Source organism: Zea mays, chromosome 10, assembly GCF_902167145.1.
Source record: "Zea mays cultivar B73 chromosome 10, Zm-B73-REFERENCE-NAM-5.0, whole genome shotgun sequence".
NCBI lineage: Eukaryota > Viridiplantae > Streptophyta > Magnoliopsida > Poales > Poaceae > Zea > Zea mays.
Genome location: NC_050105.1, coordinates 141,186,278 through 141,203,057, shown reverse-complemented (window position 1 = coordinate 141,203,057; position 16,780 = coordinate 141,186,278). Strand labels below are relative to the sequence as shown.

The following is a 16,780-nucleotide window of genomic DNA, read 5'->3' as shown; positions in this document are numbered from 1 at the left end:
TTTATGGTGCATGAACACGGGATTGAGATTGATCCAAAAAAGGTGGAAGCAATTGATAAATTGGGAGAGCCGACATGCAAAAGGGACGTTCAAAGGTTATTAGGAAAGATTAATTACTTAAGGCGATTTATATCCAATTTGGCCGGCAAAATTGAGTCATTCGTACCTCTTATTCGGCTTAAACATGAATCTGACTTTAAGTGGGGAGCTGAACAGAGGGAGGCATTCGCTGTTATTAAGGGATATTTGGCAAAGCCGCCAGTGCTTAAAGCATCCAAGGCGGGAGTGCCTTTCAAATTGTACATTGCAGCACAAGAGAAGGTAATCGGCGCTGTCTTAATACAAGAACATGGTGGGAAAGAGAGTGTGGTGGCCTATTTAAGCCGTCGTCTGCTGGACAGCGAGAGCAGGTATGTGTTCATTGAAAAACTCTGTTTATCCTTGTACTTTGCATGCACTAGGTTTCGACATTATTTGCTCTCAAGTACTTGTACTGTAGTATGTCAAACGGATGTGGTTAAATATATGTTGCAAAAGCCAATTCTTAGTGGTCGAGTCGGGAAGTGGGCATATGCTTTGATAGAGTATGATCTAATTTATGAGTCTTTATGTTCTATGAAAGGGCAAGTTATAGCCGATTTTATAACTGATCATAGGGTTGATGTAGAGCAGGAAATCTCATGTCTTAATATTCGTCCTTGGCAATTATTTTTTGATGGTTCTGTGTGTAAAGAAGGACAGGGAATCGGCTATGTTTTAGTGTCACCAAATGGTTTATGGCATGAAACATCAATTAGGATTGAATATTGCTGCACTAACAATCAGATTGAGTATGAGGCTTTGTTGTTTGGGTTAATGCATTTAGATGGTATGGGAATAAAAGATATAGATGTGTTTGGGGATTCATTGCTTGTGGTACAACAGGTGAGAGGGGAATTTCAGTGTTTAGATGGTATGCTGCGTAATTATTTAGACAGATGTCTAGATATTGTTAAAAAAATGGATACTTTCACTATTGTGCATATATCTAGAGACAAGAATGGTAGAGCTAATTTTTTGGCACAGCAAGCATCGGGATATAACATAGAGAGAGGGCAATTCTTTATCCAGAAGGAGCCAATGTTTGCAGGCATCAATAGTATAGAGAAGAGTAACTCAGACCAAAAAAAATTCGAGGCCGAGCTACAAGGTGGGATGGGTAATTCTGATTGGAGGAAACCATTGATTGAATGTTTGCGAAACCCCAGTAGCACCAATGATAGAAGCGTCCGGAGACAAGTATTAAAGTATACCTTGATGGGAGATGAATTATACCGGCGAACGATAGATGGTTTGTTGCTGAAATGTTTGGGTGAAGAGGAGTCAAGAGTAGCTATGGGAGAGGTCCATGAGGGTATGTGTGGTACCCATCAGTCGGCCCACAAAATGAGATGGATGTTAAAACGTGCAGGATTTTATTGGCCGACTATGATGGAGGATTGTTTTAGGTACTTTAAAGGGTGTGAGGCGTGTCAAAGATTTGGAGATATTCAGTCAGCACCAGCTAGCATATTGCATCCTATTATAAAGCCGTGGCCATTCAGAGGATGGGGGTTGGATTTCGTTGGTGAAATTCATCCATCTTCATCTAGAGGGCATCGGTTTGTGCTGGTGGCTACCGATTATTTTACTAAATGGACCGAAGCTGTGCCTTTGAAGAACATGACACATAAGGAAGTGATAAGTTTTGTGCTAGAACATATTGTGTACAGATTTGGCATTCCGCAGACATTAACAACAGATCAAGGAGCTGCTTTTATGTCTCAACAATTTAAAGAATTTGCCAAATCCTTGCAGATCAAGTTATTGAATTCATCGCCATATTACGCGCAAGCTAATGGGCAGGCTGAATCCAGTAACAAGGTATTGATAAGATTAATAAAGAAAAAGATTGCAGAAAAGCCAAAAAGATGGCATGAAGTACTATCAGAGGCATTATGGGCTCATAGAGTTTCTCGGCATGGGGCAACTAAGGTAACACCATTTGAATTAGTGTATGGGCAAGAAGCGGTGCTTCCTATTGAAGTGAATCTGCAAGCTTGTAGAGTGGCTTGTCAGGATGGATTATCGGCAGTAGTGTATGGCGAGTTGATGATGGACAGGATTGATGGAAGTAGTGAAAGCCGATTAACAGCTTTAAAGGAGATACAGAAAGAAAAATTGAGGGTAGCAAGAGCTTACAATAAAAGGGTAAGAGAGAAATCGTTTCAGATCGGGGAATTAGTATGGAAAACGATTTTGCCCATAGGGTCTAGGGATAATAAGTTCGGCAAATGGTCACCAAATTGGGAAGGCCCGTTCAAGGTGGTAGGCATCGTGCATGGGAACGCATATTTTGTTGAGGACGCCCAAGGAAGGAAATTACCCAAGGCCCTTAACGGAAAGTATTTGAAAAAGTACTATCCTAGCGTGTGGCAAGGGGCGTGCTAAGATTTGAAGCTAGTAGCAGAGTTATTTTTTTTTTTTAAAAAAAAACTAAGTCTGGATATAATGTAAGAATAATTATGTCGGCTAAGAGAATTAGATTATACAGCATAGTAGCATCTAGGGCACTAAATTGGTTGAGAGAATACCTAGGCAGGTGCTCTGCAGATGGGGGCAGTTGATTGGCAGCGGATGGCTGTCTTCAGGTGCTGCAGATCCGGATGCCTGGAGATCCAGGTCGGAGAGGCTGTGTTGGCCAAGTGGTGGAGCAGATGCGTGACGGAAAGTTGCTTGAGTCAAAGATTACCGCGCCACCTGGGACCGCTTGCTCGCACCTTTGCCAGGATGGTGCTTCGCGTAGCAGCTGATGCACTGATGCTGTGTACAGCCGCCGTCAGGCTGGCGGATCACAGCCATGGTCGCACTGGCGCCTCGCCGGTGTGCCACTCGTGCTGGTGTCGCGATGCTGGCGTGGGCAAGTGGTGTTGAGAACCCTAGCGACGGATGCGAGGAGCGTTGAGCGCTGAGGAAACAAAGGCAAGGGTAAGGTGCTCGCTGTCCAGTCGTTTGGGCCAGTTTCAGTCGACGGAGTATTGAGAATGAGTATAATGTCGCTAGTTTGGTATGGAGGCGTAGAGCTAGGAAAACAGGAAGAGGCCGGTAATCACAATGGGCTGATTTTGGTTAATGCACGGATCCAATTATTACTAGTGAAGATTACGGCCGGTGAGTTGAGGAAATAGCCCTAAAAAACAGAGAGAGAGAGAAATATTATCAGAAATGTGTTACTATTATTTAAAACATAAGCCGATTCGATGTTGAATCGTTGCCGGGATATGTTTTTCGACACACTAAGTTTGCTCGAAAAACAGGGGGGCATATGTTGAATGCAATTTTGTTGCTGATGCAGGGACGTCTGTAGCCAAAAGTTTAATACGCATCTGCAGGAGAAAGAAAAGAAAGAAAAAGAAATTATCATCCAGAGAATACGTGGGAAATAAGCAGGAATACATAACCAAGATATTTGCCAGGCCATCATGCAAATCCTTGGAGTTGGCGGCCACAAAGATAGGAGTTTGTTGTAATCTTTTCCTATTATTTAGAATAAGTTAGTTTTATATCCAGTTAGAGACGGGATATATAAGCACTATTGTAAGCTGCAAAGACGAGAGATCAACAGTTATCATTTTCTTTAATCTACTACATATTCCTTTAGTTTCTTTCTTTGGTGCTTTGACGAGAAAAGCATTCGAGTCTCTCTGCGAAAGTGAGATCAACGCCTGCTGCTCAACCAATTTCTGGTAGCAGCAGACGCCTGCTGCTCAACCAATTTCTGGTAGCAACAGCCTTGACACTTAAAAAGTGCCTTTGTCTAGACTTAAATTGAACTATTGATAAAGAGGATAATAAAGCGCAAACTGTGCGGCAGCCAAATTCAGCTAACACTACCACAAACGTGTTTTTGCCGAGTGTTTAGAGTTTCGGCGAGTGCAAAATCTCAAGCACTTGGCAAATAATACTTTGTCGTGGGTCACTTGTGGTGATAAATGATACTCGACAAAGACCACCTTTACCGAGAGTCAAACACTCGGCATACAAATACGCTTGGCAAAGTCGGTTTGGCTGAGTGTCCGGCTCTCGGCACAACGTGACACTCGTCAAAGCGTCGTCAGCAGACGTCTACAGCTGACGACTGTTAACTATGCCAAGTGCCTAAGGAGGACACTCGACAAAGTTATGTCTTTGCCGAGTGTCACTAGCAGACACTCGACAAATAAGGTATTTGACGAGTGTCTTCTCCCGACACTTGTCAAAGTTTATTTGTTTTTCCCTTTTACCCCAAACTTTTTCTACTATGTTTAAACAGTCTCTGGACCTACATGTTTAATTTTGGCACGTAATTATTAAAGTGTTTGTTATACCTATTATATTTAATTCATTTAGTTGAATTTCTTTGGATAGTTTAAATTTGAACTGCAAGTCACTCAAAAATGGAAAATATTGAATGCAAAAAATGATATTTATGTTGTTGAGCACAAGTTACTGCTTAATTCAGGAACATATCAGAAATTTCAAACAACGTTCACGAAACATGACCACGAACTTGTGATCCGGTTGTTTTAAAATTATATAAAACACAAACAAAGCCAGAAAATCATGAAATTTGTCAAAATTTTATGATATGATATGTAGAGACTTTGATAAAAATTTGACACTATTTTGTGAAAGTTGTCACACATTATGTGTACAAACATAGCCGACCTTCGTAGAAGTTTTATGATTTCATGTGAAGGCCCGCTAGGTTGAGTTCCTCCAGCTCGAGGTTCATGCGATCATCCTAGACCAAGGGCAATGGATGTGTGTGCTTGATTAGGCCTTCATGTGCTTGAACTTCTTGTTTAGCCGCGAAGCAAAATGAGGATGAGATGGTAGTCGGGCAACTCCTTGCCCAAGGAGCGAAGCTTGTCCACTATGACCTTCTTCTAGCAATAGTCTTTAACACTAAGGTCACTCTGTCGAAAGGCATGAAAACGCTCGTGAAGCTGAAGGGCACGAGTCTCACAATGGTCCAAAAATTGGGCCTCAATAGGCAACCATACATGATGCATCGTCTGGTAGGGCTTACAGACGATGTCCTAAAGCTCGTTGGAATGGTGCTATACATGCAAGACAGAATGATTCCATCATAGTGGTGCTAGTACACAAAGCTGTCGACGACATTGGAGAGAATGTGATCGTCAAGAGAGTAGTAACATAGGGCAAGAAGTACCTGATCACGCCACTAAGAGTACCTCGGGGACTAAGGTGTTAGGCACCGGTGACAAGGGTACAAATGTGCTAGATTACCACAACATGAGCATGGAGGTGTGCAATGATACTAGTGTTGCACGATGGAGTGTCGTCACCAACAATGGAGTTGGCATCGTCGTCTTCAGGCGCTATTGCCTTTGGGCAACAACCAACTTGTGCTTTAAGACGCGAGCAACCTCCTCCTTCTATAGGGTAAGCGTAGTAGTCGCTTGCTTCTAACGTTGCACCTTTAGCTTAGTGTGAGTGACATCCATAGTGGCTAGGGCAGTTGCCATTCCTCCTCTTACTTTCGCGTAGAAACATCTGTCGTGTCATTCTATGACAAGCTGGAGGTGGCACCATGTGGCGCCATCGCAGGGGAGAAGAAGTGCTACAAGGTTGTAGTGATAGAGGTCTACTATGGCAGTTCAACCAGAGGAGAGGAGAGGAGAGTGTGGCATACACTAGAGAGGCAATAGCCCGATAGAAGTGGGAGATGTATGCAACACACTCTAGAAGGTTAGAAAGGCAATAAAAGCAGAATGGATATATTAGGCTTTGATACTATGTCAGATAAATTGATGTCATGAATTGATGATTGTAGTAGATGATATAGGATTACATATATACGAGATATGCTTTGGGAGGCAAGGCCAACTAGCCCTAACACATTGATACAAATATAGTTCTAACAGTTAGAGTGACAAAAGCATCAAGCAATGGTTAACTATTTCCTGTAGATCAATTATGTCATCGGTTGTCTCTATGTAGACAAGAGACGTGAAGGAGTGTTGTTGCACACTGATAATTCAAGTTTGAAAGAGATTGAAGGTCCTATTTGACAACAATGTTTCTCAAAATCATGGTTTTACAATATTATACTTTGCAATGATCACGATAATACCATAGTTTTAGCTAGCTCTAAGGATACCATGGTTTTGAGAAACATTGTTTGGATAGGACGTTGTAAGTTATGATATTTAGACAAAAGTTAGCCATGTCATAAAAACTTTGCGTTGGAGTGTAGTTTCCAATATTACAAAAATATCATGTATCTAGAATGCTATGACTTTGAAAATATAGTTTTTATGAATGCAACCAAACACCTTATGCCATAAATAAACACTCTAGCATTCCTATAAACCATGGGATTGCTTAGAAACTATAAAAACAATTTACTTCCAAATATACCTTACGCTTAGTCTTTAGCTTCCTTTCTTCTTTTTTTGAGTTTCTACGTGTTAAGGGCTGGAGTCTAAGTATTCATGCCAATATAATTGTTGATATAGAGGTCCGATTCATGTCTGTTATCTAAAGAAACAAGAAATACATCTTTGCTTCGATCCCATGAAGCCTTCCATGCCCGTCGATGTCCAAATTTCCAGCTGCCCCTTCACCGCTTCCCTATAGCTTTGCGAAGAGCCTCGCTGATCATCCAGGGCACGACGGCACCGGAGCCAGCAAACTGCATAGAAATTGAGCATATAAGTTAAACAACCGCGTCAGTAAAAAACAAACTCTCCAACCAAAGAGTCTAATTAACCAGAGCAGTATTGCAATCGCCATGCATGTCTCTTAGTTTGCTGGTGATATATACCTGAGCTCGTATCTTAAGCCCCATGAAGCCATCTGGCGCTGAAGCCTGAACCGAGAGGACGTCCAAATGGAGGCTCTTGATGGCGTCGAACACTCGCGTCATCAGGAGCTCCTCCCACCGGCACTGCACCTCCAGGAGCACGTCCTTGTCCGAGACGGTGACGGTGACGTTGCTGGTGCCGGCGTCCATGATGAGGACCGGGGGGCGCTCCACGTCGTCTCTGCCGAGCTCTGGGCTCTTCCTCTTGGAGCCCGCGCAGACCTCCTTCCTCACACTCTCATTATTGCCACGGGAGGGCCTTGTTATTAGCCTTGTCGTCGTTTCGGATGGGCGCGACGCAGGTTCCCTACTGGACTCCAGCTCTTGCACCCTTCTCTGAAGCTCCTTGAGGTAGGCTATCGTTTCGGCGAGGATCGACGCTTTGTTCACCTGCCAAATTGGGGGAAAAAATTGTCTCCAATTAAGTTTTCAAATCAACACGACGAAAGGATTAAAAAAATGAAAAGTCGATGGTACGTATCTTGTTCATTACCCTGTGAATGGACGGAAGCAGTGACTTGAGGACGAGGAACATCTCGTTGAGCTTCTCTCGTCGCTTTCGCTCCGACATGACGTGGTTCTTGGTGCCAGTGCCACTCATTTCCTGTGCTGCTCCCGTCGCGCCGCCACAGCTCTCCCAAGCACCGCCGCCGGCCACCACTTTCTTCAGCAATCTCTGCGGCTCCTCGATGGCCGGCACTACTGCTGCGGGCGCCGCGTCGTCGGAGCACGACGACTGCTGCGAGGACCTCGTCCAAGCCATGAAACTCGTCGCGCGAGAGCCGTAGACGGGTGCCCTTGAGGCGTCGGCGGCGACGTTAGCGGTAGCCCTGTCCACCGGAGGCGGCGCTGGCTGCGGGGAAGAGCAGGGGACCTCGAAATTGGACGCGTCCACGGTCCAGCCGTCCTCTAGCGGTAGTGGTAGCGCCTGCAGGTCCATTTCGTCGCAGAGGCTGTAGAACTCCTCGATCTCCTTGGTGATGTGCTCCAGGCTTGCGTCGTCTGACAGGGCCTCGGCTTCTCTTAGTCTTAGCTCCTCCTCCTGCCCGTGTCCCCCGGCGGCGGTCATCGCCTCTATGTCCATGCCATTATTGTGGTCGAGTTCCTCGAACGCAAACGTGCCGTCGTCTGCTGCGGCCTCGCCGGTCTCGTTTGCTCGTCCTGACGGGCTGGAGCTCGGCTCTTCCGAGTACGTCGGGCACTGCGGCTCCCAGAAAGCCGCGGTTGCTCGGCTGACCAAGTCCGGGGCCTCCGGCACCTGGCAATGGCATTTACAGTTTTGGTTAAATACTAGTACGTACCTGATCGTCAGGAGACGAAGCTCGGCTGGCCATTTAATTCGGAAGCTCGAGCTGAACATACCGTGTCAGTTGTACCAAGCTCAAGCACGCCGCCCATAACCGGGATGCAGAGGATTGACTGCAGAAATCAAGCACGACCCCAGTCAGAACTCTGAAGTGACATGTGTTTCAGACGAGACGAAGCATGGAAATCGCTTTTTAATTACCTGAATGGACGCGCTCTGCTTGACCGGAGGGAGGTACGACAAGGTCGTTCACGCATGCACGTAGTTCACGATTTCAACAAAGATCGCAACCGACTAGTGAAAACCATGCACGTACGGAAGGCAACAGTACACGTCCAGAAAGAACAAGTGAGAAACGTGCATACCTTGGCCAGGAGCGCGCGGGGGAAGGCTTTGCTGCCGGCGAGGTGCGCGTTGCACAGCCAGACATGCTCGTCGCTCGCGAAACTCCTGCCGGGCAACCTGTGGCGACGCATGCATGCAATGCACCCGAGTGACGACAGACACCGAGAGGAGAAAGGCCAGCAAGAACAAACTAAAGGGCGTCACGAAAAAAAAAACGAATCGATCGATTACCCTTGGCCTGGCCGGAAGGCGTAGGTCATGGAGACCACGTAATACCACTCGGTGTCCCCGAGGTCCTCCGGCGACAGCGAGCCGGCCGGCCGCGCAGGCGCAGCGCGGCGGTCGCCCTCGCCCGACAGCAGGGCCTCGTAGAGCTCCCGGAGCTGGTCGCTCCTCTGCATGACGAGGTGGTCGGATGTCAGCTCCACGGAGTTGGAGATCTTCCGCGTCTTCACCTCGCCGTTGTAGAACCCGTCCGTCCACGTCAGCACCCTGCAACGACCATATTTTACTCTCGTCGTGAGTTAGGCCACATCTGTCTTTTATTTGGTGGACATATCTGATGCACATGAAAGATTAATGCATATGATGCACATATTAAATCATCACCACTCATTTTAGATATAACGTTTCTTGTTGATCATTCAATTTACAAATAGCACCTTCCACCAATACACACCACCACATTAGAGGATGTGCTTAGCAAAATATACCAAACAACTAAAGACGTTAGATCTAAAATGAGCGGTGATGATTTAATATGTGCACCATGTACATAAATCTTCTATGTGCACCAGATATGTTTTCTTTTATTTGATGACCTTCTCGACTGCACCCATCCCTCAACACGGTTTTGAGATCATCCGTCGTGGTTTGTGACCCGCGGCCTCAGGGACACTGGTTTGAGTGGTTTCGTGAACCCCAGTGCGGAGAGAGGGAGGGGGCTTGCGGTTGCAGCCATGGACGTCTGCTATGATCTGGCTCCACACGGCAGCCGCCGACGTTACTACAGAGGAGCCGTCCGTCTCAGCCAGAACCCGGCCGGAAGATTAGGCCCCGGTTACTACAGAGGAGGCTACCACCTACCAGTCAGCAGGCTAGGCTTCAGTGTGGTCGACGAGCTCACAACGGATTCCCAAATCCCTGGCCAATGACTCCTCCACCTTGACAACTTCTTCTCCAAGCGCTGCTGCAGAAGGCCAACCTCCCCGCTAATTTGTGAGCCACCCAGGGATTCCATTTTTGTTTTGGAATTTTAGAAAACCGTTTCGTTGACCAAAGTTTGACTCTATATTTTTCAAATTCTAAACCGAAATACACAAAACTGGACCGGCCGGTTTTTTATCTCGCACCGGACCTTCTCGCTCCTTCCCGAGCGAGATTTGCAACTCTGGAGCCACCTAAGAGCAACTCCAAAAGTCTAGGTATAATCTTAGCTAAATTTAGACTTTTATGAGGTCTCTAAAAAATAGAAAGCTTCTCAAACGGTAAGATAAACCAACAGACTCTCTAAATCTTATTTTCTTCCCTCCTCCAACTCGTCTTTCTGCCCAAACAAACCGTAGGAAAACTGGTCATCTCCGCTCCTCACCTCTTCTTCCACCGCCACAGTTGCAACGAGAGCTGACCAGTGGATGTGATGGAAGGGTCACGTACTCACGTACGGAGGAAAAGGTAGCAGACAAAATAAACTTGTTTTTGACATTTCAACAAGTACCTTGAGGACATTCGAGCCATTTGGACGATGCGCTCCAAAAACTTGCCGACCACCATGAACGCCTAGAGCAGGCACCGGTACTGGGAGATGCTCGAGAAAAAGCACACGTAGATGCTGTCGAGATCGAGAGAGCTCGATGGCCGGAGAGCACGAGCAAACCGTGGCAGCGGGGGACGGAGAGCGCGCACGAAGCATGGTAGCGGAGAGCGGGAGTGGAGAGATGGCGAGTGCCACAACCTCGGCAAAGATACCGAGCGGAGTGAAGCTAATGCCGAGCGAGATGAAGAGGCAAAGAAGATGGCGAGTCTGTTGGAACATGCTTTTGTCGTTATTTTCTTTTCTTTTACCGAGTACACCATTTTTAGTCTGTTGGAGTTGCTCTAAGTTGCTATATCCTATAAAGAATGTTTTTCCCGCTGCGGAGCAAGCTTTTAGCAGCCAAGAGCCATAAGCGTATCTAGACAAAATAATTATTGATGTCATCTCCATTAAATTATAAAATCATCAACTCATTTAAGTGCTACCAAACATACATTCTAATGAAAATTACTAAATTCATTAGTGCCGTAGGACACCACAAAAGGGCCTGGATCCACCCTTGCCAAGAGCCTCTCTAGAGTGCCCGCTTTCAAGCGAGGTAACACCCTAATCATACAACGGATTCTAGCCACAGGTCTGTCTATGCTAAGTACGACGAAAAAGAAGGCATATAAGCTAGTTCTAGATGCTCTCCAATCTTATCTATTATTTTAAACTTTACTATATAAAAAATACTAATATAGATAGTACAAAATAGCACGACGAATCCAGGATTTAGTCACGTCCCCAGACCCATCTATTTAATCTACTGGAGTTGTAATGTATTTTAATCTAAATACAATTAAGTTATACATAGATATATTGATCACGTCCTAGTCCATGGATCAGGTGGCTTGACCCATAACCCTGTATCCGCTCCTGTAAAATAATATTTTACCCGGTCATATATATATATATATATATATATATATATATATATATATATATATATATATATATATATATATATATATATATATATATATATATATATATACTATCTGTTGTAGTGTGGACACAGCCTATGAAGCTCTACGAGGCTAGGTGGAATGCTTCGAGTGTTGGAACCACTTTTTTCTGGACATCGGAATTGGAGCTCACAATTCACAAACACATCACAGACACAATCCCACTTTGTAGCAGTGATGAATCTAGCTAAAAATATTGTCGGGTCAGTAAGATCAGATTTGCTATATGATATAAAGTTTTTGAACTTTAACGATGTTTTTCTAAAGGATATATAAATTTTATCGGGATTAGCTGACCCCGACAAACACCCCTAGATCCGCCCCTACTTTGTAGGTTGGTTCGTCCATTGTCAATTATTTATGTAATATCAAAATTAAATCCCGTGTGTCAGGACGTTCCAGCCCCAACAACGGGCACTGTAGACCTTTTTTTTTGTTTTTTGGGGGAGGGGGGCTCGTGAGGAACATGTTGTTTTGTATAAAACTATTCTATCTTAATGATAATGACGTGTAGATTTTTATACACACACGTGTGCGTTGAAATCTTATGATAATGAAATATATCACCTTTTGTCCATTAGATTAAAAGTCTAACTTTAAAAGGTGGGTGAAATGATAAAACCATATCTTAATTTCTCAGTTTTTCCCCTCTGCGTAGATTTTTCCACCAACAACATGATTTCTTATTAGCACCTACTCCCCTCGGGTCTAAACTATAAGTCATTTTGGACAAAATTTGAGTCAAACTTATAAAACATTGAGTATAAATAAATAACTGTTTTGTTATTTAGTTTGAAACCTAGTAGTCACATGCACCAATTTGTCTTAAAAATATTTTTTACAAAAATATAAATATATTAATAATTCATTTATATTATAGCAGAAAAATAGTCAAAACTAAATTGTTTGAGACCGTGTCGTCCTAAACAAATTATAATTTAGACCTGGAGCGAGTAGAGCCTTACTGTCTCCAGCAATATCCTCTATGCTCCGTTTGGATGTTGGAATTGGAGATGGTGGAATTGAATTGGATCCAATACCAAATCAGCCTGGCTTTGGAAATCGGATCCAATACCAAATCCAGTTCAATTCCGAGCAAATCAGAGGGTGGAGGGTCGGAATTGGAGAGTGGAGGCGTGTGTAGAGTTGAATACCGGCTGGAATTTGGTGGATTTCCAATTTCAAATACTGTGACCATCCAAACACCAGAATTCGGGTTTGTCAATTCCAATTCTGAATTCCGAGTCTAAATTTCAACATCCAAACGCACTGCTATATACATCCTCTATATCCGTTCTTTACAGTCTTCTCTAAAAGATTCTGTCCTCTATATCTCCTTCCTCTCCAACAACATCCTCTAAATTACGTCCTCTATACTCAAATACCTATATTAGAGATATTTTTATTTTTTTTGTATATACGTATTTGTCACACTCTCAAATATATTGTACATATTTTAGTTTTGTTAGACCGATTATTTAAAGTATTCAAATGGATAGAGGACTGTTTAGAGAAACCCTATACACAGAGAATCCAGCAGCGTTCTCTAAATTTAGAGGATCGTTTAGAGGGCGCTGTTGGAGAGCGTAGAGAACCATTTGATTCTCTATATTTAGGATAAAAGACCCATTTGGGTTCTTTGGTCGAGCCAGCCTAGATATTTAAAACAAAATAGATATGCCGACAGATAATTAGTGCTCTTTTTTTATTGCATGCGACATCGATCTTTATTGCTAGATGTGTTGTGCATCCGTCAGCTTTATTGCAACAGGACTTTATCTATGTTATTTTAATCTACTTATGGAACACATGTCTATGAGTCGTTATTATTCATATTAGCATAATATTGAAATATAAGTATTAGCAGGAAATACTTTGGAAAACTCTAAGTGTACTAGATTTTCACAAGCTTATGTTATCTGGATGGGCCTCACCTTTTATATTTTGTTGTTGTTGAGTATTTATTAGTTTCATCAAAGAAGAACAGAATCACTGTTATTTGCTACAAAATGTGAAAGAAGAATTTTCTAGAGAGATAGAATAACAATGGATCTTGCTAAGTTAATAATTACTCTCGTGAGAACACATATATGGTGGTACGAATCTAATAAATCAATGTCAAAAGCTATTGACTGAGTAGCATTCCCTTATGAACATACATTTGCAAAATACTGATGAGGTCCCGTTTGGTTTGAGTCCTATTTTAGTACCATTTATTCACTAAATTGCCAAACGATGAGGCTAAAATTGGGACTAAACTGTTTTTGTCTCTGGTCCCTCAAAGGGTGACTAAAATGGACTAAATCATATAAATTCCACATTTTGCTACTCATTTATTTCAGTTGCACTAATAGCGGGAGAATGCTAAGGGGTATTTAGTCCTTTATTGATTCATTTAATGTGTTTTGAATAGTTTTAGTCTCTAGAACCAAATAGGATAGAACTAATCTTTAGTCTAAAGGGACCAAACAGGGCCTAGTTAAGTCACAAAACTACTACGCTGGGATGATCACGAAAGCAAGCAAATAATAGTTTAAATACCAAACACGATCTAGACCGTACCGATGTTCTCGTTACCCAACACTTTCACATTCGAATTTAAATAAATAACTAAAACACACTTCTACTTTTGTCACGCATTTGTAAAAAAACAATACAGTTCACGTTTAGATACATAAATTACAGCTGCACATAGAACAATTAATGAAAAGACCACCACTTGTCACGTTAGGAACCAAGCATACATACCTTTTAAAAAAAGGAACCAGACATGCAGACGCATGCCCCGTGCGGTTGCATGCATGTTAGATCCAATTGGTAGACATTTACCTAAAACTTTGCTTATTTCTCTATTTATCAAACTAAAAAAATGTCTATCTAGATTGACGGTCTATAATTAGCTAGGAGTATCATAGGTCATAGCAAAGCCTAATAATAAATGGGTTTAGTTTCCGGTTGCTCATACGTACACTCTACTAGTCTACTTGCATAGTTTCAGCTCATAACTGTGGTATTACAAGTGGAAAAATAAAAAATGGGAGTTTCCGGGCTTGGTAATGGTAACACTGCATATAGCTACAACTACAACGGCAAAGAAAGGAGAGTTTAATTGACCACGTAGGGCTTATTCGGTTATCTTCCAATCTATGTGGATTTAGTGAGAGTATATGAGTTTAAATTTCAAGTAAATTAATTTTTTTCTTAATTTTTTTTCAATATAATTTAATTCATGTGAAATGGGAATAACCGAACAAGCCGTAGAGAGAAGAGAACACACGCGGCCACACAGGACGCATGATTTGAAAATCGGTCCAGTACTCTCTTAAATCGAGATTGAACAGTAGCAAAGTACTATCATTAACTAAATTGGATATAAAACCTGGCGACATCATTGCAAACAAAAAGGCTCAAGCCTTTTCTGCAAAAAAAAGTTTAAGTAAATGCTCTTTATTTGATATGTATGCGCTGGGAGCCTGGGATCTATAAAAGCTCAGGCAAATGATGCGACGATGATCATCATTCAGCAAAACTACAGAAAACTGCCAACCAAATATCAACTGTACATAATTAATAAGACTTTAATTTACCCTGGTTGAGTGTCTGAAATGGACCAGAAGAGGGCGTAGCTCCAGTTGATGCTCCTGGCGGCTGCAGCAAGCTGGCTCCTCATCAGCTGCCTCTCAGCAGGTCGTTGCAGCAGTTCTTCCGCCTGCTGAACTCGGGAAGCTGAAAGCGCCATCACGCGCCTGCTGAAGCCAGAAAGTCAACGAAGAAGATTAGAAGAATATAATTCTAGCTCGTGCATGCAATTTGCAAGTAACCATTTTCGTTTTGTGCCAGCTGATACTGTGTGGTCTGTAGTCTGTACTCGCTTCTATGTGAAGGAACGAACCTATCTGCGAAGAGTACAACAACTCGATTCTAGATCAGTATTATATTGCTTATTATCTACTGATCATCAGACGATGCCTCGTGAACCGGCGGACGAGGGGCATGCGTATGCTGGAAAGACGTAGAAGGAAGAAACTAGAGAAGCAACGAAGCAATGCAAGAACTTCCATGCGAAGGGTAGAGAAGAACCGGAGGAGCTCTCCTCCGCGCTAAGGGGATCGAACGCCTATGCCATATGGGTGCAAGTAGGCATATATATAGACATCCACGTACACTCTATGTTGGCAATAATGGCGACCTCTTGGTAGCTAGTGAGGAGCGGACGACGAAGACGGGGTAGATGCCTACAGATATGCCACGAACCTTGGGATCCAAGATGGGTTTAATTTATGGACAGAGCTCCAAGTGACCGAGCAAGACGGTGATGGAAGTAGACCCTCTTTGTCTTTGGTGGAGCTCTGGTTGAGTTTAGCTTCTGTAACACTACTGCTGTTCATGTACAGTTTAAGCACTACACGACCCCTCTTTTTCTCTCTCTCTATAGCTCCTTTCTTCTTCTTTCGTAGTCAGTAAAGTCATTTTTTCTTCATCAGAATATCAGATCTAAGTTCTCTGACGCTATATATAATAGCGCCACCACTCATATTATAGCACTGCTTTGGCCCCTAAGCGTGTGTTTGGCTAGCGAGTTGATGATGGTTGGGACGGGTTCAACCCACAACAACCCTTGTTTGGTTCAAAAAGCTCGTGGGTTATAAGTGTTAATCAGGAAGATCGAGACGTGTTTGCATTTGCCACCACATCACTGTATCGAGACTGCTTCCATTTATACTTTTGGATGAACTTGAGCAGTGTAGTAGAAGATAAAAACCGTGTTTTTAGCTTCTGGTTGCTTTTCTGCATAGGCTACATCCGGTTGAAAAGTTAGACAAAGACAATGCTTACAACCTCTCACACTCACATGCCTTTCAATGAAATTTGGAATCCGCTGCAACATCCGATAAATCTTGAAAATTTCAAATGGTATCTATTTCATATATGTTTCTAGCATCATGAGTGACCGTTGTTTGGGTAGTTCACCTTGTTTACCTGTTACTGGCACTTAGTTGATTTCCTACTTATTATATGCTTAGTGCTATCTTTGTGATGAACACCTCTTTAAAATGTTTAAAACTGAATCAAAATACTTACACTTCACATATCTTGTGCATATGATCAGTTTGAGCATCTGCTAGCACGTGCATTTATTGATGCACACTTAGCACAACACCACTTAGAACATTTTTACACTTTGACTGGTATACTCCTGAAGCTCCTGCATTTTCTCCATTTCCTACTCTCTGTTGCATTTCTGCATTTTCTCACGGGGACTTCTCTTGTCGAGGGGAAGTTTTTCTTTCTACCCTTGTTTGTGCCTAATGAGGTCACTTGTCAACAAAAGTGAGAGATTTTGAGATTTCCCAGTTCCTCTATCAAGGGGGAGAAATTTTGTCGTTCGAGCTTCCTCTCATCCAAGGGGGAGAGATGTGTTATTTGGAGATGTTGGTCTTTGTGAGAGATTTTTTGGAGTATTATGACAGGGGAGG

General features: G+C 43.1%; 1 protein-coding gene across 8 annotated transcripts; it reads right to left on the bottom strand.

Annotated features, from left to right (window-relative positions):
- Window positions 1-6,232: 6,232 nt before the first annotated feature.
- On the bottom strand, window positions 6,233-15,627 carry R-S (seed color component at R1). Of its 8 annotated transcripts, none has more exons than XM_035962858.1 (9): window positions 15,558-15,627; window positions 14,891-15,049; window positions 8,772-9,032; window positions 8,561-8,657; window positions 8,397-8,411; window positions 8,252-8,308; window positions 7,383-8,147; window positions 6,851-7,279; window positions 6,233-6,718 (listed from the first exon to the last, which is right to left on the bottom strand). In XM_035962858.1, the coding sequence occupies exons 2-9, from the start codon at window positions 15,040-15,042 to the stop codon at window positions 6,647-6,649; spliced, it is 1,848 nt and encodes a 615-aa protein (XP_035818751.1). In that variant the 5' UTR covers window positions 15,043-15,049; window positions 15,558-15,627; the 3' UTR covers window positions 6,233-6,646. The 8 variants fall into 8 exon arrangements, with proteins under 8 accessions (XP_035818751.1, XP_008661286.1, XP_008661287.1 ...); XM_008663064.4 differs by having other exon boundaries at window positions 14,891-15,052; window positions 15,468-15,605; XM_008663065.4 differs by lacking the exon at window positions 15,558-15,627 and adding an exon at window positions 15,384-15,549.
- Between the last annotated feature and the right edge of the window lie 1,153 nt (window positions 15,628-16,780).

Coding starts and splice junctions, on each gene's coding strand:
- R-S (XM_035962858.1), bottom strand. CDS start 15,042: ATGGCGCTTTCAGCTTCCCGAGTTCAGCAGGCGGAAGAACTGCTGCAA. Junction 8,148..8,251: donor AGCTTGGTACAACTGACACG/GTATGTTCAGCT, acceptor TGCCATTGCCAG/GTGCCGGAGGCCCCGGACTT. Junction 7,280..7,382: donor TGCTTCCGTCCATTCACAGG/GTAATGAACAAG, acceptor CCAATTTGGCAG/GTGAACAAAGCGTCGATCCT.